The sequence below is a fragment of the Puntigrus tetrazona genome, unplaced genomic scaffold (assembly GCF_018831695.1).
Source record: "Puntigrus tetrazona isolate hp1 unplaced genomic scaffold, ASM1883169v1 S000000978, whole genome shotgun sequence".
Lineage (NCBI taxonomy): Eukaryota > Metazoa > Chordata > Actinopteri > Cypriniformes > Cyprinidae > Puntigrus > Puntigrus tetrazona.
In genome coordinates, this window is record NW_025048573.1 from 69,941 (window position 1) to 92,134 (window position 22,194).

General features: G+C 34.2%; 1 protein-coding gene across 6 annotated transcripts in view; it reads left to right on the top strand.

Annotated features, from left to right (window-relative positions):
- The first annotated feature begins 2,586 nt into the window (after positions 1 to 2,586).
- nup160 (nucleoporin 160) overlaps positions 2,587 to 22,194 on the top strand; it is a 34,605-nt gene continuing 14,997 nt past the window's right edge. For 4 of the 6 annotated variants that reach the window (XM_043233808.1, XM_043233811.1, XM_043233809.1 and 1 more), the window contains exons 1-16: positions 2,587 to 2,720; positions 4,159 to 4,267; positions 7,989 to 8,199; positions 9,626 to 9,851; positions 11,631 to 11,706; positions 11,804 to 11,918; positions 12,003 to 12,242; positions 12,322 to 12,419; positions 14,357 to 14,441; positions 14,531 to 14,599; positions 14,782 to 14,865; positions 14,938 to 15,108; positions 16,533 to 16,632; positions 17,809 to 17,974; positions 18,052 to 18,176; positions 21,228 to 21,299. In XM_043233808.1, the coding sequence (XP_043089743.1) occupies positions 2,630 to 2,720; positions 4,159 to 4,267; positions 7,989 to 8,199; positions 9,626 to 9,851; positions 11,631 to 11,706; positions 11,804 to 11,918; positions 12,003 to 12,242; positions 12,322 to 12,419; positions 14,357 to 14,441; positions 14,531 to 14,599; positions 14,782 to 14,865; positions 14,938 to 15,108; positions 16,533 to 16,632; positions 17,809 to 17,974; positions 18,052 to 18,176; positions 21,228 to 21,299 (2,038 nt within the window). In that variant the 5' untranslated portion in view covers positions 2,587 to 2,629. The remainder of the gene's footprint in view (positions 2,721 to 4,158; positions 4,268 to 7,988; positions 8,200 to 9,625; positions 9,852 to 11,630; positions 11,707 to 11,803; positions 11,919 to 12,002; positions 12,243 to 12,321; positions 12,420 to 14,356; positions 14,442 to 14,530; positions 14,600 to 14,781; positions 14,866 to 14,937; positions 15,109 to 16,532; positions 16,633 to 17,808; positions 17,975 to 18,051; positions 18,177 to 21,227; positions 21,300 to 22,194) is intronic. The other 2 variants (XM_043233810.1, XM_043233812.1) reach the window with 1 other exon arrangement.

The following is a 22,194-nucleotide window of genomic DNA, read 5'->3' on the forward strand; positions in this document are numbered from 1 at the left end:
ACTTAGTTTCTTATTTTTTTTTTTTTTTTTTTAAAAGAAAAAAAGAAATCATAACATCAGTCCCTTTTCCTGTTTCCATTTAGCACTACCTTTCCTCCTCTAGTTTCTTCTATTAAACCATCATAAACTATGATTAAAATTTTTCACGTTTTCTCAAATCTCCTTTTATTTAGTTCATGCACTAATTCTTGACCTGCTCTTGTAAATACTTTTCTAGAATCTCCAGGTTTCCCCATATCATGTCCAAAGCTCTCAATGTTCTCTTTTCATCTTTTTTGTCTTCCTCTATTTTTAACAGTTTTCTTAATATCACTTCAAATTTTTTTGGTAGGCTATTTTGTGCTGACTATTTTTATTTGATTGAACTTCTTCTGTTCTGTATTGTCTCTGGATGGAAACCAAATAATTCGGTATTAATTAAAACCGATATAATTCTAGTTCTTACCAAACTAAAACACGTTTCTTAGAGTACTTTTCTTGGACAAAAGATTTCCACTACTCTCTTCGTATTGTTTCTTCTAATAGGTTTTGTGTCTGGATGTAAACTAAATTTGCTCACATCCCCCTTCTCTCTCTATTTTTTCTTCATATTATTCTCAATATTTTAGTAGGCTATCTTGCACCGTCTATTTTTATTTGATTGAACTTCCTCTGTTCTGTATGTCTCTGGATTGGAACCAAATATCTCGGTATTAATTAAAACCGATATAATTCTAGTTCTTACCGAACTAAAACACGTTTTTTAGAGTACTTTTCTGTTCTCTAATTCGTTTTATGGGCTGCATTTCTTACAAGCAGGGCGTCCCCCACTTGACAGATTTACAGCCCGCTCAAGACTTCTCTAACCTCAGTAAGCGTTTGTCTCTAACTTACGAGATTTTTCTTCTTTGTGTGCACACTAAACTCTTTCTGAGTTTATTAAATAATTCTATTTTGAATTATTTTTCCAACTACTAGAGTTTTCTATAGGATCTCTTTCACCTATTAAACTCTACACTCTCGTATCTAGAACGTATTGTCTAGGCTGAGCAATCGGTCATTGATTATGGCCAGTAATCAATTATCATTATGCCCCACGTTGGGCACCATGTTTTATGGTGCGCAAATCTCCTGCACCTTCTACTTTATTTAGTTTATCCTCAGGTAAGGTAAAGTAAGTCAAGCCTGTCCTATCTCTCATAAGCATTTAATCATACTCACAAGACAGGTCACAGAAGACTTCTCCGTGGTCTGTTCTGCTCAGGTCTTGAAATCAGAGTCTTTTGGTAGGCGAGCGTATTGGTTATAATAAGATATAGTTTTATTATATATAGGTTAAATACATTACAAATAAAATACTAATTTAAAATAGAAATAAAAACAAAGTTCTATAATCTGTGAGCTCGGTCGTTCGGAGGCGTTGTGGCGAGGCTGTCTGGCATCGGAGAAGCGTGTCGCTGAGGTGCAGCTTTATCTTCTGGCTCACTTCTAAGTGCAACCCCCCTATATAGACTACAGGTGCAAGTCAACACTTTTTGGGAAAGTCCCGTAAAGCTGGAGACCTCCCTTTCAAGAAGCTCACTATAAAAACACAGCCATCTTATCAGTCTGCTCTTCTGCGAAGATCTTTCTAAGATGTTCTCCTCTCCGCGTCGAGAACTCAGCACTCAACGGTAACATTCCTATTCTTCAAAGTTCTTACTAATACATATTTTATCTCTGGCTATACTTTAACTACATGCTACATATATCATACCTAATGTTTTTTCTCAATAAACTACTTTTACACATGATGCTGTGGTGGTCTTTCTTTCTACTATTCAATAAAGTGAATACAATACCCTGTGTACTGTGTATCTTATAAATACTTATCAAATAAAAGAATACAATATTCTGTGTGGTCTCTTCTTCTTGATTAATCAGTAACACATCACAATCACAAGGTATCACTCAAATATTAAAGACAAACTTACAAAATTGGGAAAACTTCACGTTTTTGTCGTCAACAACACACATATATATATATATATATATATATATATATATATATATATATATATATATATATATATATATATATATATATATATATATATATATATATATATATATATATATATATAAACTATTTAAGTCGCTGTATTTGTGTCAGCATTTTAAAATGATTCTTTACAGTATTAAATGCTTTAGAGTTTAACTGTTAAAGGTTATGTCATTCTTATAATCAATTAAATCTAAGATTATTCGAAATGGTATTCATATATCTTCCTCGAAACAAGACACACAATTTAATTAACAATTTTATTTAATTAAAAGTTCGCTGCAGCACTCTATAATGCTTTTCACAGGTACGTTTAAAGTTTCATTTTATCTCACGTCTGTGTCGTTTATGAAATAATGCCTTGTGCATGTGTGTAAATTTATATATAATTATGTGTAATTGTACACATGAACTGAATTATTAATTTGAACAACTAAGACAAATAAAAAACAAATTTGAAAAACAAATAAGAATTAAGAATATTAAGAAATAATCTTTCCCCTCGTTATCAACTGTATATATTTATGTAAGATTTGCAGCGGTCACTGGTCCTTTAAGTGTTTGAAAGGCGGAAGCGCGGCATTCAGTCCCAGGGTACACCGCGGGAAGATGGCGGGTGTGCTAGATAGGAGTTACATAGAGATCTGCGGCTTCGAAAGAGAGTCTGTTTTACGATTCAGGCAGATCACACTGAATCTGGGTAACACATTTTCATTCTATACTGTTTTAGAGTCAGTGTTTTCAGTCAGATGTGTTTTAAAGTAGACTGCGTGAATAAACGGTGACTTTAGTACGCCTCGTGCGTGTGGCGCGAGGCGGAGACTCAGAAGCAGAAGAGGCGCTGAATAACGACCGTATGAAAAATGAATATATGTGTATATGTGTGTATATATATATATATATATATATATATATATATATATATATATATATATATATATATATATACACATACACACACACACACACACACACACACACACACACACACACACACACACACACACACATACATACATACATACATACATACATATATACATACATATGTATGTGTGTGTGTGTATGTATGTGTATATATATATATATATATATATGTATATATATATATATGTATATGTATATATGTGTATATATGTATATATATGTATATATGTATATATGTATATATGTATATGTATATATGTGTATATGTATATATATGTATATGTATATATGTGTGTGTGTATGTATGTATGTATGTATATGTGTGTGTATATGTGTGGTGCGATTTAAAGTGGGCTGTACAAGCACAGAAACCATCAAACCTGGCTGAACTGGACATGTTTTGTAAAGACGAATGGTCCAAAATACCTTCTGCCAGAACCCAGACTCTAATTGGAAGCATTTAGAGGCTGTTCTGCAAAAGGAGGATGCACAAAATATTGAGTTATTTTTTTTCTTTTGTGGTGCCTAAATATATGCACATGGCTAATTTTGTTTAAATAATTCTCACACACTTTCCATAAATCATATCAAGTTTATTTCACTTCTCAAATATCACTGTGTTTGTCTCCAATATGATATATTTAACTGAGATTTCTTTCAGACAACTAGTGATTTATAAAGGAAAATCATGAAAATTTACAGGGGTGCCCAAGCTTTCGCATATCACTGTATATGTATATGTGTGAATGTGTGTATATGTGTTTGTATGTATGTATATATGTGTGTGTGTGTGTGTGTGTGTGTGTGTGTGTGTGTGTGTATAGGCAGTCTTTTAGCCATATAAAGAGTAATTGTAAATGTTTTGGGGGTTTTTCAGTCATATACTGCTAGCTAAAGATGTGATTTTCTCTTTATTAACACTTTCACATTTTTAGCTACATGATGAGTTCAGCAAAGCCATGAAATACAAATAAAAGTAAGACAAATAATGGGGTCCTATCCTATTTAGCTGAGTTTAAGTGTTAAAAGGATGAAAACATTAGTCTTCATTACATATCTTGATTCTCTGTAAAATATATTTTGTAAATTTCTGCCAGAAAGTTTTAAAAATGGTTAAAAATATAAATTAAATATAAATATAACCCGAGTGTGTTGGTTGTGTTGCATATATTAAGTGTGTTGTTTGAGGTCTGTGTTACTGTGTGTGGCAGGGGTTGGACTTCACTCTGGCGGTGTGAAGTATGCAGACAGTGCAGGGGGATTCTCATATGAGGACAGCGGGAAGCTCCTCTCAGTCACCAGCAATAGATTCATCCACTGGTGAGAGCTTACAGATAATAGCTTCAATACTTTTCTATAACTATAACTGTTGTGCAGCTGTTAATTGTATTTATTACACTGCTTCGTGGAATACCCAATCTGACTGGTCAGTCGCCACATTCGAAGGTTTGTTATTCCCAGATAACAACAGGTAACTGCCTGAAATCGGCGCTGTTCAGTCACTGGGAAAAAAAAATTTTCTTTGTGGAAACTGCGTTTGAATTCAGTATTATAAGTACAATTATTTAATTCATTATGTTATTCTGGTATCGCGAGCTCCCTCTCTCATTTCATGCAGACGCAGCTGCTGCAACAATAATAGTTTTTTTTTTCTTAATGGATGATATGACATATGATATGATAACTAACAAACTGGTAAGATTTAGAAACTTTTATCGCCATAATTATTTTCTGTGTTAAAGTTTTGTGTTATATGTCTATGACTGCACTGTCTCCCTTAAATGTAACTTTACATCTAGTTTGAACTTGCTGCTTCTTTTTATGTCTAATTTTTTACTTTTCTGGTGAGAAGCTGTGTCATAAGCTGTACACATTATCCCTTATTTATATATATATTTTTTAAGAAATGTTTGATTACTCAAAAGATCATTGAATAAATTTTACCTCATGTAAATGCAATACTTAAATCTAAATAATGCAATTAGGCTCATAATTGCAGCAAGTATAATCATATTAACATTGTATTATGATTTTAATTAAAGTATTGCCACTCTGACGAGAGTGCATGTGTTTGTGATGTACAGTACATGATTTACATATATGTAATAATATGCAGATTAGAAACAATGGCAGGGAGAAAAGCATAGCATTTCTGAGGAAAAAACTGCTCACTGCCACCAGTTCCTTGTTATAGAAACAATGAGTAGAATGCACATTTTTATAGCGCCGAAACAGCATGGAATACAATATTACAAAAGTTTTTTGCATTAGATGTAAAATAAATGATAACAGTCAGGAGTAACATAATAGGAATATGGAAATTTCTAGTTGAAATTGAAATGGGCTAGTTGCATGGCATTTCTGCCATTTTTGGATTTTGCATAGAAACGTCTGGTTTTGCTAAATACCAGTGTGGAGAGTTGGAGAAATCCATGTATTATATGTTTACAGCATTTACATCACTTCAAATGCAATTGTAGATTTACACTGCTATTATTACTGCTATACATTACATGTCATAATAAAATGAGCCAGTACAAGAATCGTGAAATTGAGATGTTTGAGAAGTCCGGAAGTGAACTCTCATCTATATTCAGTATAAGTACAAGATGTCATTTCTCTTTGTTTTTAGGGCGATCTTTACATTCAGCGCCATCAAGTGTCAGTAAAAAATACATGGCAAGGCATAGAGAAAACTGACAAAACACCGAAGACAGAGCAGGTTACTTCTGATATGAAACAAGGTCTTAGAACTCCAGCTTTTAAAAAAACAAGAAGAGAGAAATCCAAATTAAATCATACCCCATCATAATGATACATTGATTGCCTAAGGCACAAACAAATGTATCATTAAATAGCCAAAATGTGCTTTTTACTGTTTTGTAAAAAATAAGTAAATTACAAAACAACAATTTAATAATATTTAACACTAAACATTTCTTAAATATACTTAAATTGAACTTAAAATTAATAAGTTAGAAAAATAATATTTGTTGGCTGTTTTTGAGACTTTTTGAATCAGGCATGTATTTTTAACTGTATACAAATAAATACAGTCTTGCCGAGGAGAAGCGAATTCTTTCAAAGCATTGGAAAATATTACAGATCCCAATTATTTTTTTTTTTAAATGCATGCAAATGTTACTGAGCAGCTAGTTGTTTTAGTACAGATTTGGACTTTGAACCCTGGGTAAAAAGCAGGTGCAACATCTAATCAATAAAATATTTAATATCGATGATGAAAATAATCAACAACAATTCTCATTATCGGTTAGTTGGGTCTGCCCACAGTACATGTTTAACTTCGGCCAAACACATCAAATTACAGCATTGAATAATGCATTTCTATGGACAAAATTAATCCATAATAGTGGAGGAAACAAAATGTTATGCTGAGAGAAGTACTTGATTAAACTGCCCAAACCATAGGAATTCATTATTTTAAACTTTAAGCTAATGCAATATTATAATGGTTTGCCTTGTCAGGCGCTTCAACAGATCACACGTTCGTCCTCAGTGCAAAAACATTTGCATTTACATTTTTGCATAAAGGTCCATCCTGTTTAGTAAATCTTTACTATATGATCGCCGGCACAGCTAGTGCGTGCACATGTGAGTGTCAGACAGGCAGAACAACACAGTAGAGAGGAGACAAATACATAAACAGTGCTGAAATATCTGTTGTTGAATATAAAATTAAGGTATAAAGGTCAACATGTGGTGTACGTATTTTGGGGAACTCTAAAGGAATATAGCATGTAATTCTGAACATAAATATTAGACGTTTCATAATTTGCTTTTATAAGATAAAAAAGTGACTGTGATTTAATTTTTTTTTTTTAAATTTTAAATTAAATGAAACTTTTTTTATTATTTTTATTTAACAAAGGGATTTAACATAAATTTGCTATACCATGCCTAACAGGTTTTAACAATTATGTACGCTTTGTGCTATTGCTTGATCTAAACTAACTGTATTAGTAATTACCAAAATCATTTTTTTAGCTTTCTATATTGGTTAGTGCTCCAATGTGTGTAAGCTCTATTGGTGTTATGAAAAAATTTAGAAAAAAGTCAAGTACTTTGTATCGATACCCAAGATACCAGATACCCAATTAAAGTAAAAAAATACATAATGCCAGCAAGATTTATGAAAGGTATAGGACATTAAGCACTGTTTTTATGACGTACAGTTGACATGTCTGTTTGAAGGACATTGCACACGTGTTTTTGTCAATTAAAAAAAAGAAAATTAATTTTTTTTTATGATTGATTAAAAATAAAAAAAAAGCACCCAACTAATTGATTATCAAAATAATCGTTAGCTGCAGCCCTACACCGAGTGCTGTGCAGCGCTGATTGAGTAGGCTATATGCAACTCAAAAATTACATTCAGTCATTAATAACTTGTCTAATCTGGCATCCCTTATATGCAGTGCAATACAAAAGGGGCTATCATTCTTTATTATTTAGCCTACTGGTGAAATTTGTAACCAAGACAAAACAATTGAAAACAAGCTGGATTACCTTAATGCTGGAAGACCTCAAGTTGTTGTTTTTTTTACTAGCCCATCATGTGTCTAACCGTCGAAGTGCACATTTGGCGTTAAAGGAATAGTTCAACCAAAAATTGTCAACGTTTACTCACCATCAAATAGTTACAAACAAATAGTTTATTTGTTCTGTTGAACACAAATAAAGGCATTTTGAAGAAAGTTGTTTTGGTCACCATTGCTATTCATAGTAGGAAAATAATGCTATGGAAGTCAATGATAACCAAAACAGACTGACTGATTACAAACTTTTTTCCAAAATATCCTTTTCCTAATCATATCGGCCTAGAAAACAATAGTTTTCTTTTTCTGCTTAGTACACAATGTAACTACAGAAGAGTCGAGTTTAAAATAGGAAAAATATTGAGAGACTCATTTTTGAACGTGATGTTATTCTTTAAACATCTTTTATACATTAGAGAAATCACAGATTTCCTTAGTTTTTTGATATTAAGTATATTGATTTAAAAATGTCTTTTATCTTTAAGGTCCACCTCGGGTGACACTGTTCAGTTTGTCGAGCAATCACTGGACACTAATCTTCTAAATAATGCTGTCCGCCTGCGTATCCCAAACTGTCTCTTGCTGCCTGGAGGAGTTTGCATACAAGAGACCCTCAACAACGTCATTATTCTGATCGTCACCAGCCAGTCGGTTCATCGCCTGATGCTGCCACACCCCACCCGCATGTACCGCAGTGTGAGTGTATCTTTTAGTATGGCTCTTTCAATTCAGTGTGCATTAGGGGTGTGCGATATTAACAAAATAAATCATATATCCTATATTTTCTGTGACTTTTATCATAAAAAATTTGTGCAGTATGTTATTTTGCTGACTTGCAGGAATAGTTCACATACACTGTCTTAGGTGTATGTGGCTCGCTTATTTCAGATAAAAAGATCCAAGCTTGGTAATGCTCGTAGATAGTGGCCATTAAATTGCAAATAGATGTGACATGTTTATAGGTTTTGTTTTAACACATGTCCTCTGAAGCAGATTGATGGCTTTTTGAAACAAAAATATTTCTAGTTTTCAAATTATAAAGTAAATAACTGAGTTCCTTTTTTTTCGCAAGTGCACAGAGTTCCGGCTTCTTAGCTGACTTCTGAGTCATTGTACGATGTATAAAGTTGGTTGCATCATGTGTCGAGCCAAGAAGCCAAAACTTGCCTAATCAATCACAATTTTTATGGGCATTTTTACCTTTTTAGGTTAGCCATTTTTAGCCATCATCTTTTGAGTCTAATTCTTACATTTAACAATTCAGTCAGTTAGAATATTTGACTGTTACCAAGCAAATTAAATCAGTATCAACACATTTCAATGCAGAGGAAACACGGTGTCATTTAGATATATTTACACACTCTTTAATGTAGGAGATGACACAATCTCTTTTAATATGAAATAAACATGAATGAACATCTCATGCCTCCTTAATCAGTGTTTCTCTTGTTAATTGCAACCTTATAGTACTGAAAAAGGCTCCCTATAATTTAGAGCAGAAGAGATTCTCATCCCTAGGGAAAATTGGAATTATTAAAAAAACAAGCTGTTTAGTCAACCACTGTTTTGCTGTAGTATAACCATACCTGACCGTGACGTCAGTATGCTCACTGCTGCTCTCCTTTATAGTCCCTAAACTCTTTCCTTTCTTGATTAGACCTGCAAGTAAAGGGTTGCCAGTTAAAATTTTTAATATTTCAATATAAAATGTTTAGATATTATATTGAAGTAAAACTATTACATGACATAAAAAAAAAACCTTTAGGAACATCTTATTTAAAGTTGAAATGCACCTACAAGTTGCATTTAATCTATTATTTTAATGTTTTTACAAAATCAATAATTTAACAAATAAAAGGCAAAGCAAACACAGTGAAGTACTTTCTGAGTTATTTGAGTTATATAAACATAAATACGTACAAACTTTTTGTAGATTTTCAGGATTATTGCATATATTAATGACTATATGATAAAATATGCTGTTCCCCATGAATCCATTCCATTACAAAATATAACAACTTTTTGCATGAATTTTGACAAAAAATGGAATGTAATTATATTTCTTATGTATATAATTTGAAAACTCTATATTTGTATAGTCTAACAGATTCATCCTTTACAGGATTTGGTCACTGAACTCCAAATGCAGTCCATTTTCACTGACATTGGGAAGCTGAATTTAAATGAACCAGCCCATAGTTATGTGCTACCATTTGCACAAGGAACACAAGCGACTGTTCCATCCACATCGGCCGCCTGGATCAGTCATCAGGGGGAGGCAGTGTTCGCTCTCGCCTCGCCCTCAGGAGGCATAACTGTAGTTACCTTGCCTGCTCATGATCAGGATGGTTAGTGCCTCTTCAGTCATTCTTATCTGCCTTACTCTATATACATGGGTTGACATTGTCAACCCTTAAAGGACTACTCCGCCCCAAAAATAAAATTGTCATTAAGCACTTAAACTTATGTCATTTCAACCCCATAAAAGCTTTGATTGTCTTTGGCACACAATTTAGGATATTTTGGACGAAAACTTGGTAATGAAGTAATGAACACTGTCAAGGTCCAAAAAAGTATGAAAGAGAGCAGAGATCAGAAGGTCCATCTGGCAGCAGTAGTTCAACTGTAACTTTCGAAACTATGAGAATACTTAAAAAAATAAGAAAAAAATAAGGACTTCATTCAGTGTTATGGTTTCATAATGTTGCAGTTGAACTACTGATGGCATTTGGAGTATTCTGCTAATGTCTTTCAAAACTGGACCTTGACAGTCACAAGTCTCCTGGATTTCATAAAAAATATCTGTTCCGAAGACAAACAAGGCTGAAATTACAAACGGGTTTGAAATGACAATGATTGTATGCTTGTTAAAAAAAAAAATCATGCCAATTTTAATCTTACATATGTTTGTAAAGGTCATAGTTTCAGAATCCAAAGACACACATTGTAGTCATTGATGTTGTATACATTGCAATGGCATCCAATCATTGACAGTAAACAAGTGCCCTCATCTTCTTAACATAATTTTAATATATAACAAAAAAAAAAATTGCGTCTGTCAAATCTTACACTTTGGCACACTATTGGAAGTGGCATCTGAAGATAAATTGAAACATGGCTACCTTAAAACCTTGTGATTTTCTTGTGGTTAGCATGCTCAGCATTTATAATGGCATTTACTAAAGAAATGTGTAGAGATCAGGGCCCGTATTCACAAAACATTTTATCTTCCCATTAAGAGTTCTCCTAAATAGCATTGAATGATTTTACCATTAGTTTTCTCTTAAAACCTATTGACAAAGCTGCTAAGACAAACTTTTACTAAGGAATAGGAAGAAGTCTCAAGCTAAGACCTACTATGGATGACGAAAAGGATATAATCAAAGGAAAATTTGGAGTTAGAATAACCTTCAAACTCTAAAAGTAATACCTTTTTAAAAGCTCATTATCATATGTTGCTGGAATGTTTATATTCTGAGGCAGATTGTTGGCAACAGCCATTTTAGGATACTGCTAAAACGCTATGTGAAATAGTCGTAGAGCATAAATTTTGGAGTCCTAAGTCTAGGACTGAAACTTCCACTTTTATTCAAGATTTTCCTCCTAAATCGCAAGTTAGGAGCTAATTTTAAACCTGAGATGTTGTGTGAATATGGGCCCAAGCATTTAAATGCACTTATTTCCGTTATTTTTTGTTGTTCTGGCCTTTTAAACAATTAAAGAATATTAGAAAGGATTAAAAAAATGAATGAAATGACGTAATTGATGTGTTGTTTAAAGCAGTGTTTCCCAACCCTGTTCCTGGCGGCACACCAGAATTGCACATCTTGAATGTTTACCTTATCTGATAAATTTATTTTTTATCTGCTTATGGGCTGATGAGTTGATTTAAGTGTTTCCTTAGAAAAATGTGTTGTGTAATTCATATTGATTACTTTTATAATAGCTGTTTGGACTTTTGGTTGCATTTATTTTCAATGGATAGACTAAATTCTGAGAAAATGTTATTACAATTTTCATTAGTATTTTGAAGATGATCAGAAGTCTTAGAATGATGTGATTATGAAATGATGATTGAAGTAAATAGTTTTTATAGAAAATTATATTTCCACTTTCTTGTTATAAAGGGACTGTGTCCATTCTGGAGTTGAAACAGAGTTCAATGATGCAGCGATTGGCCGGCTGGATGCCCACCGCCATCAGGTATTTTATTTCTTTTGCCTAAAATTTAGATATTGATTGAATCCCGTACACCCAGAGCAGCACAAAAAGGTGGTTTGAACAGAGCATCCATTCACAGGGGAGATCAGAGCGTTTCTGACCTGGCCATCAGTCTGGCTATCCACCAGCTAGAAGATGACACTTTCATTTTTGCGCTGTGTCAGGATCATAAACTGCGCATGTGGTCGTTTAAGGTCAGTTTGCCACCAGGAGAACGTGATTGTAACTGTTGTAATTGCATTCCACTCACAGTGACGTGTACATCTTTTGTCTTTTAGCATCAGATGTGTCTGTTGGTCACTGATATGTTGGACTATATGCCCGCGGGTCGTGGGGACGTGAAGGCTTCTCCAGCACAGGCTCATAAGCTCCGTCTCTTCTTTTCCTCCTCCACCGGCCTGTGTCTGGCCATCTACCTCGCAGTGCCCAAAGGCAGTCAGTTCTGTGTGTTGCAGCTAGTGGCCAGTGACAACAGTCGCTACAGCCTGGATCACATCTCATCACAGTTTACAAAGGAGGTAAAGATCAATACAGTAAACATGAAGTAGTTCAACTGTTGGAAGTATGCTCACAAGTTTGTGTGATTGTGTGGAACAGGAGACGCTAGTGGATTTTGTCTTGACGGCGACTGATATTTGGGCTGTTTGGCTGGATAATGACAACCAAACTGTGGTGAAGTACATCAGCTTTGAGCAGTGAGTAATACATATTTTAATTAAATTAAATTTGAGGCAAAAATAAGAAAATAATTCTTTCAGCTCTTAAAACAAGAAAAATGTACATGCACACCTGTAAGCTGATCACAAATATCATCTAACAGACCTGCCAACCTGTATGCATTTTGCGTAGGGAGTATGCATTTTGTTACTCTAAACTGCAAAAAAAACCTGGTGGTGCCTTTGTGCACGCACAGTACTTAAATCAAGCAACAGCAATGAAAGAGGAGGTTGACCAATCACAGTGCTGGGTTCATTCTCCATCTAGCAAATCGGATGATTGACAGGCAACAATCTATCAGGCAACAAAACAAAATCCCACTCAACTCGGTCTCTGTACCTTTTTACTCCCGCCATATGATTTCTTTAAAAGCGAACCGTTAGCATTATACTTCCATCTTTTTAAGGTTAAAATACTGGGTTGAGTTAACTTAATACTTGATGAGACTTAATAGTTGATGTGATCATGTTGATTTATACAAACAATAGAATAGAATAAAAGCATGCATCCGTATTCAGCCACATCTGCTGCGGTTTATTTGTATTCATATAGCTGAACTGAACTGCGTCCTAAATATTAGGGCCTGTAGTCCAAAACTGCATACTTGGATTAATACTGATATAATTGCTCTAGAGCTGCATGTTTAAAATAATTTTTAAATGACAACAATTCGCCTGTGTCTAAAAAAAAAACAGAACATTCAATTCTCTGTATGCCGCTGACACAGAGCAGACAGTTATCATGTTTGGCTTCACAAAAAGTATTTTCAAATAAGCTTCACAGTAGTGTACATGTATTCATTTATATTATCAGAGATACTGGGATCAAACTTAATAGTTAAGATATAAACACTGATGTCTGTGGTAGCAATCAAATTTTAAAATTGCCTGTTAAAAAATGTATTTCTTTCAAAAAACGCTGATTCATCTGGCAATGAAACGAGTGAAGTATTCATGAGTGAGACATTAAATCATTCATTCAAACCACTTTGACCAAGTGTCTGTGTTTGTGATTGGTTTTCTTCTTTCTTTACTGCAAAATGTCACTCTGTCTAGATGCGCTTAAATCTGCACTACCAATCCGATAGTTTCTGTCACGTAACACACATGCACACTTTAATAAACCCACAGAAAGTGGGTTATTTCATTTACATGCTGCTTGATATTGGTTCGTAAGAGACAAGGTAATTAGGTAACTACCTGTGTCAACCAGTGTATGCCGTTTATGACCTTAATTCTATTAAGAGAAAATGGGTTACTGCGTTTTCAGCTTAAACATACTTGGCATAAGAAAATGCATGTTACCATAATGATTGAAAATAACTTTCTCCAGTTAAAAAGCTAAATTTATAGTGGTTTGACCTAGTAACTTATGGTGTATTCACACTTGTAGTTCAGTTCTCTTGATTCTTTTGGTCTGGACTTAAAAATAAAATGACTTGTTTAGATTGGTTTCACTAAGCATTTACTTTCATTTTTAACAGAAAAAACTTGGCTACAAAAAAAAAAAGATTAAAAATGGTTGACTGCTTTTGAACCTTTGTTTTCCTGCAAGTGTTACTGTGTAAGACCCTTTTAAGCAACTGTTGACGAAGTTGTGTTGTGTTGATTCAACACAGAGCAGGTCTGAGAGTAATCATGTCTTATTGCAACTGGCTTAGCTCATTGTGAATGTAGTTTTAAACATTTGAGAATTAGTAACTTCAAGGACAAATACATTTTCACACTGACCCAGTTGGTATTAGATAACATAATTAAAAAAATAATGTATTTTAAGATTACTTAGCTTACGTTCCTTTTATGTTAGATGTTTTTCTGAGATAAACACAAAAAAGAAGAAATCACAATTATGACACAACTTTATAATACGTATTTGCTGCTTTTTCCTGATTTTCCTTTCATATTTAAAAATATAGCAATGCAACATGCATGTGGAACCAGGTGTTTGTCCAGCCATCACCAGAGGAGGAAGTTCACGTTGGCCAAGACCAAGACCCACGTGTAAGAGTGTTTGTCTTTTAATGTAAATCTTAAAGCTGGTGAGTCAAAAGTCATTTTTAGTTGCCTTAAACATTGTTGACTTTTAACAGGAAATATATCTGGATGTACTTTTTTCACCTCTGCGTTTCACGGCCTCAGCCATCATTAAAGCTTTGCAGGTAAAAAAATTTCAGTGTACTTAAATTGACTCTTAAAAAGGTAGTTTATATGGGTTATAAAACACACAGGAATATTTATTATTTTACCCGTTTCCTGTTTCATTAAGCCTTAAAAGGGTCTTGAGCTAGAGCAGGTAAATACATAGTTCACTTATTTAGATGCATGCATTCTTTTTGTCCAGATTTACAAACGAGGTACAGAGCGATATTCTGACTTGTCATGGGAGGAGCTAAAGAAAGAGGTTACTATCACAGTGGAAAATGAGGTAAGGTAGTACTGTTTTTCAATTTGCCTTTTTTAATTTCTTCATTTGTGTTACACTAAACATTGTTTTCAGCTTCAGGGCAGCGTGACCGAGTATGAGTTCTGTCAGGAGGACTACCGTCTACTGCAGGTGGAGTTCTGGTCCAAGTTTTATGCCTGCTGCCTACAGTACCAGGATGTACTGGCCACACCCCTCGCCCTGCACATCAGCCCTGCCACAGCCATGATCTGTGTCCTCAAGAAGGTACTAGACACCATCCTGGTTGAAAAAGTGTTTTGTTTTGTTTTTTGTTTTTTTTGTATTTGTAGGTCAAACAAAATCAAAAGTATCTCCATTTACTTCCTAATTATACAGTTTATTTTATTTTTGTTTATAATTGCAACATTGTTTAACTTTATTTTAACAGTGTCTAAAAACATAGTGAATAGTATGAAGAAAATCCACTTATGCGTGACATAAGTAATAAAGCGCAGACAGTCATTTTTGACAAAACCGCCTTTTGCTAAAGTTTTTTTTCCTCTTTTCAAATCTGTTGTTGCTGGAGACGGCTTTTTGAAAATGTAAACTCATTCTGCGCCAGCAGGAGGTAGTGAGGGTTACTAGCAGTTTCTTCAATAATGACTGTGATCAAATTAGCTCCACTCAGAAATACTACTTCATCAGATAACAATGAAAATGTCTTTGAAACATTTCTGAAGACAGTTGGTTCCATTTAGAGATACATTCATATAAACACCCAGGCCGCATTTTGATCTTGAAACGCCCAGTGGTCATGTTTATTTCAAGTTAAACACCAAAAAAAAATCAATGTATGGGGAAACACTGGTAATGTATACTAACATATCGGAAATGTTTAAAAATTCTGTCACCTTTATTGAACATAATTATATCACAATACATAATAATAATAAATTATTGTCCAGTCCTATAAAGCACTTTATGTATACACACATATATATACTTTTTTTGTTCATTTAAAAAAAGAAAATTGGGCTTATTTTTATCCAAATAATTGTCTAACTAAAGTTGCTGTCCTACCTTTTACACTTAACGTGAATAGCATCTATCGCTAAACAAATATACTATTTTCACATAGGGTAAATTAGCCTCTGTTAGGTCAAAAACGGTTTGCAGTAAATGACAATTTGACATACTGACCGAATGGATGTAGCACAGTAAGTTTCTATGATCCAAAAATGTTTTCGAAAATGTTTTCTCACATGCCTCCATAGTCATTAAAGGAAATCCACTTAAACATGAGTGGACATTCACATAACATTTATGAGTGCTGAGACATGCAGAATAGGGTTGCGACTACCAAATTTTAGTAGTTGCTACCAATACCATTAAAATTTTACAGATTGTGGTACCGATTGTGGTTTTACTACTTGAAAATAAATATATTAAATAATTCTATTAAGTGAAATAGTAAACAGGATGTTAAAATTGGTACACTTGGTGAATGCTGAATAAAGCACATTTTTTGAGGTTTTATGATATTTTATGAGCCGAGCTGTGTGTTGTGATGTGGTTATCAGTATTTTTATAATAAAAGTCCCATTTATTTGCACCAGTCAAAAAGAGCAAGTGACAACATAAAAAAAATCTAATATCAGCCCTGGTCATGTATTGGTTGGGTGCTAATTGTTTTTACTTTACTCTTCTAGGGCTTTTTGTCTTTCCTGTTACCCTGCTTCGCTGTTGACCATCTTTACCTGTCCTCGGATGAATACCTGTTTTCTGAAGAGGATACTCCAATTGCTGAGGGTAAGAGGGCTATGCCTTAAGACACTGCTTGTTTTTTGTTTTGTTGTTTTTTTGGTTTTTTGTAATTCTTTAGATTTATAGCTATATCCACCCAGTTTTATAAGATATAAAATAAAGGAAAATAATTAATTTATATATACAAAATACTGATTCCTCTATTTAAGAAAAAAATCCTGGCAAAATATTTAATTCAATTTATTTCATATTAAATTTATTTTAATTGATAAAAATCAGAACAGTTGCCCAGCCCTAGTTTCAGGATAACATTTTTGGCAGCTGAAAGAGCAGAATTTAGATTATTTGATCAACCAACAGTAGTTATGTTTCCATCCAAATATTTGATTTCACAAAACTGGAATATCACATAAAACAAAATCATCACTTTATGATAAGCTGTCAATAATATATAACTAAGAAAACTAGGAGAAGCCAATATATATAATAATTTGCATATAAATGATAAATTAAATGATAAATTCCTAGTGCCTTGGCTGTGTAAACATAAAATATGCTCAGGCATTTCAGAATGAGTATAACAACATATAGAAGCTGTGAAGGAGATCCACATTTAGTCAAGTTATCCCATCTCATAGCGGAAATTCACATGACGGAATTTCTTCTCTTTTTTTTTTTTTTTTTTTTTTGATGCACATGGAGGAATTTATCCAGTTAATGTGTTTCCGACCTAGTTTATTCAATTTTTTTTTATTGGCTAAAAGTGTGAATTTTAGAATTGATGCACATTTTGGCAGGTACATACAGCTTTTTTTTAAATAGCGATATTCAAAAACGCAAATAAAAATAGGTGGATGGTAACAACAGCTAGTGGCAGCGAAGAATCATCCAGCAAGTGGGGAGAAAAAAAAAAAAACTGTCCTTTTGGCTTTGAGTCCTCAGAAGATCACACAATAAGGCCCGTACTGAGGACCAGAACAAGGTCACAGGTGACACAAAGAGTCAGACTTTCATTTCATAATAAACAGGGAGTGGTATATGTGTTATTGATTTACTATATAATCAATCATTTGGTGAACTGGGGAGAAACCTCTTGTTTTATAAAGTCTTATTTTCGTTGGATGCTTATTAATGCTATGATCTGTTCACTTAGCTTACTTACCAAGCAGCCACAGTTGACCTGAATTAATCGAGGCTTCATTATTGGTGGTCTTTTATTAGATTCAAATTTGAGCCGTGATGTCCTTCAGCTCGTTCAGTGTCTCCGCATGGTGAATGAGTCTCTTCCAGAGGACATGGCCTATGAGATGGATAAAGCCCTCGAGGACCTGCTGTCTCCAGAGAAAGTGTCAGAAAAAGTATTGGAGGGTCTTCTGGCCAGTGACAAGTTAGTATCCCTCACATCAGTGATTTAATGCAGTACCACGTATCAGCTTGATTTCTAAAGTAAAATATTTTCTTCAGTGGGAATGTGATTCAGGACATTTTAAACAAAATGCAAGACATCAGTAACCCCACTGCTGCAATAAACACGCTGCTGAGAGAACTAGACCTGGAGGCTGATGCAGAGAACGACTCCAGGCCCACTGGTATGCCTTATCATACACCTCTTGAAATGTTCTATGGTGAATATGATTTTTTGTCATCTGTAGTGACTTTAAATGCAGACCTTGAGCTAAAAACTCTAACCAAACCCCAGTGACATGTACTTACACTATATGGACAAAAGTAACAGAAAAAGGCACTTCCACAACTGTGACAATAAATGTGGAAACATAATTCATGCTTTTAAAAGTAATTGTATTTCCATCTCTGTAGCAACAGTTTTGGAAGTGTCTAGATTTACTGTACACATATGACTGTAAAAATAAAAGTTAAATGCTGTTTTCTTAAAATGAGTTTAGAAATTAAAATAACTTTTTTTTTTTTTTTTTTCAAGACAAAGTTTTATAAAGGTAACACTTAACAGTGTCTTTTGGATATTTTATTTCCTCCTAAATTGAAAAAAATACTTTATTCACACATTGATGTAATATCCTATAGCTTGTAGGTTTGGTGAGTAAATAAATCTATACGGGCTATCAGATCAAATCAATCATTTTAAGTAGTTATTCAGCTGGTCAGCATGTTCTCTTGTTGACTCTCTCTTAAAACAGCTTTACATTGGCGCTTCTCATCTGCACTAAAGAACCGCCGCATGCTGTGATACAAGACTTTTGCTTATGTTTCGGTACAGTTTACAGAATTGTCACATGCCTAATCTTGCTTTTTAAACCGCTTAGTTCTTGCATGGTTTCCTGTGCACTCAGTCAAATAATAGTATGTGCGTATAAAGTGTCCTTGCGACTACCAAATTGAGTTTGGTTCCAGACAAAATCACACTGCGCAGCCCTTGACCATGTCCTTGTCCTGCAGACAAGAGTCTAGAGTCTATTTTTTTCTTCCCTATTATACAGCTTTTAGCCATTAAAATAATTTAGTTTTTTTTAATGGCAAAGTTGTTCTATTTATTTTAATTTCTTTATTAAGTTAATGAGTCATTTATTAGTCAATCACTTTTTTATATATATATTTATATAGTGCTTTTAACAATACAGATTGTGTCAAAGCACTGAACAGTATAAAATAAAAGAATACAATGTTAGGGATGTTATAATGACGAGATTAAACAATTTGTTATTAAATGCAGAGACTGTCTCTAATCAATACAGCGATAATCAAACAGTTTTAGGGAGTTTTGGTGCTAGATAGGAAAAGGATCTCCTGCCCGCAGTTGATTTTGATATTCTAGGCATTATCAAACAGCCAGAGTGTTGAAAATGCAGCGGACATGCAGAACTATGTGATAAGAGCCAGCTGAAATATCGAGGAGCTAAAACATTCAGGGCTTTATAAGTAATTAACTAGATTTTAAAATCTATCCGATGTTTGATATGGAGCCCATGCAGTGTTGACAGTACTGGGATAATATGATCATACTTCCTAGTTCTAGTAAGTACTCTAGCTGCTGGGTTTTGGAATAGCTGAAGTTTATCAAGTGTACAGAACAACCACCCAATAAAGCATAACAGTAATCTAAACTTGAGGTCATAAACGCATGTATTAATATTTCTGCATTAGACGTTGAAAGCATAGGTCATAATTTAGATATTTTTTTTTAAGATTGAAAAATGCACTTTTATGGATGTTAGAAACATGGTTTTCGAAGGAAAGATTGCTGTCAAATAGCACACCTAGGTTTCTAACTGATGATGAAGAATTAATAGAGCAGCCATCAAGTGTTAGACTGTCTTCTAGATTATTACATGTGGGGTGTTTAGTTCCAATAATTAGCACCTTGGTTTTTCGGAATTTAGCATTAAAAAGTTACTCATCATCCAGTTTTTTCAGCTTAGCATTCTGTTAGTTTATCAATTTGGTGTGTATCACCGGGCTGCGATGAAATATACAGTGTCATCAGCATAAGAGTGATCATTCTCCTAGAGGTAACATGTATAGTGTGCAAAGTAACAGCCCTAGTACTAAGCCTTGAGGTACTCCATATTTCATTTGTGAACGATTTAGTATCTTTGACAGAAAAGGGACAAGTCTTTGGAGTCAAGATGAGTTTCTTAATGAGAGGCTTAACAGTTTGAAGTTTTTGGGGACATATCCTAATGACTGATGATTTTAATAATGGTCAAATTAGGATCTAAGACTTCTGGAAGCATATCTTTTAATAGTTTAGATGGAATAGGGTCTAACATGGATGTTGCTGGTTTAGATGATTTAACAAGCTGGCAAATTCTTCCTCTCCTATAATAGAGAATGAGTGGAATTTTTAGAGGATCTATAGTTCACTATCCGATGTGATACTGTAGCTGACAGCTGCATAGTTACACTTTTATCTCTGATAGTTTGTTGTGAATGTTAGCACCTGTTGACCCTTTATTTTTTTGTTAATTTTGTCACCATATTGAATAAATCCCAGGTGTTGTGTTTGTTTTCTTCTAAAAGAGATGAACAATAATCAGATCTAGCAGTTTTAATGCTTTTCTGATAGGGTACTTTCCTGCCAGGATATACAAAATACTACATCATCAAGGTTTGTGCTCTATTGAATGTGCTAAGGAATTGAGATAAATCAGGGAGATTACTTAGCACTTTTTGTGGTGGAAGTGATGGTTCTACCATACTTGTAGTAAGGTGCAGAGTTTACACTTTTAGCTATATAGAGTTCACACAAGACTAGATAGTGATCTGAAATATCATCACTTTGCTGCAGAATTTCAACCATATTAATATACATTTCATGTGACAGTATTAGATCTAGAGTATGATTTTGACAGTGAGTAGGTCCTGACACGTGTTGTCCCCAGTGGAGCTCAGAATAATGCATCCTTTTCTTTATTAACATGGATATTAAAATTGCCATCAATTAACACTTGCAGGCACTCTGCAGGCAGTACTAACTCAGTAAGAAAATCAGCAAATTCTTTAATGAAATCTATGCTGTGACTTGTATACAGTAGCCAGTAGAAAAATGACAGGGGATTTATCACTGATTCTATAGATAATGTTGTTCAGCACCAAAACTTCAAATTAGTTATACTTAAAGCCTGCCCTCTGAGAAGTACTGAGAATATTGTTATAAATTGTAGACTGTATGGCATATTTCGCGAGAGAAGAGCGGCACCACCTCAGGAGGGAGGAAGACCATCTCTTTTTAACAGGTCAGGTTTGCCTCAGAAACTCATCTAATTGTCTATAAAACCTGTTATTCTGTGGGCACCACTTAGACATCCAGCCATTGAGACCCAGCAGTCTCCTGTAAATCTCATCACCCCGGTAAGCAGGGAGTGGACCAAAGCATATTACATTGTCTGACATTGTACTTGCAAATTTACACCTCTAACAATCTTACAGAATTTACGTTTAGCATTAGCCAACATTTTTAAATTTGTCAATATATTAGGCACACAGGCTCCTGGTAAACATTGGAATATGGTGGCTGGGGTCTCTTTCAATTGAATTGCTAATTACTAAAGCGCTTTCATTAGGTTTCTCAGTGGGTGCATCATTGAGTGGACGCACCCACTGAATGCAAGAGCAGTGTTTTGGCCTGCGATTAGTGCGCCTCACAGTCAGGCTCTAATGTTGGAACCGAACAATGTTCATGATTCGCATCCAAAACAAACTAACAAACCTCTCTGCAGACAGCAATTTCAAATTGGTGATAATCGCTAGAAATTAAGTGTCCCCATCTAAGCATGCCAGAGACAACAATGGCAAAGAACCAAAACCGCATCCATATTAATAGTTTTTCCAAGCTTGGGAATGCTCATGGATAGTGACCATTATTTTAAAGCTCCATAATTTGGATACATCTACAAGTACTGCTAAGTAAAACTAACCTTTATGCCTTCAGGGGGGTTATCACAAGTCCTCTGAAGCAGATCAGTCAGTTTTTGTAACAAAAATGTTTCTAGATTTAAAATTATAACATAAATAACTGACTATAATTTTCCATGAGAACACAGTTACAGCTTCTTGGGTAACCTAAGACTTGACGTTTGATGCAACTCATGTTGTACGTCAAGTCAGTAGTCAGGCAAGAAGCCAGAACAC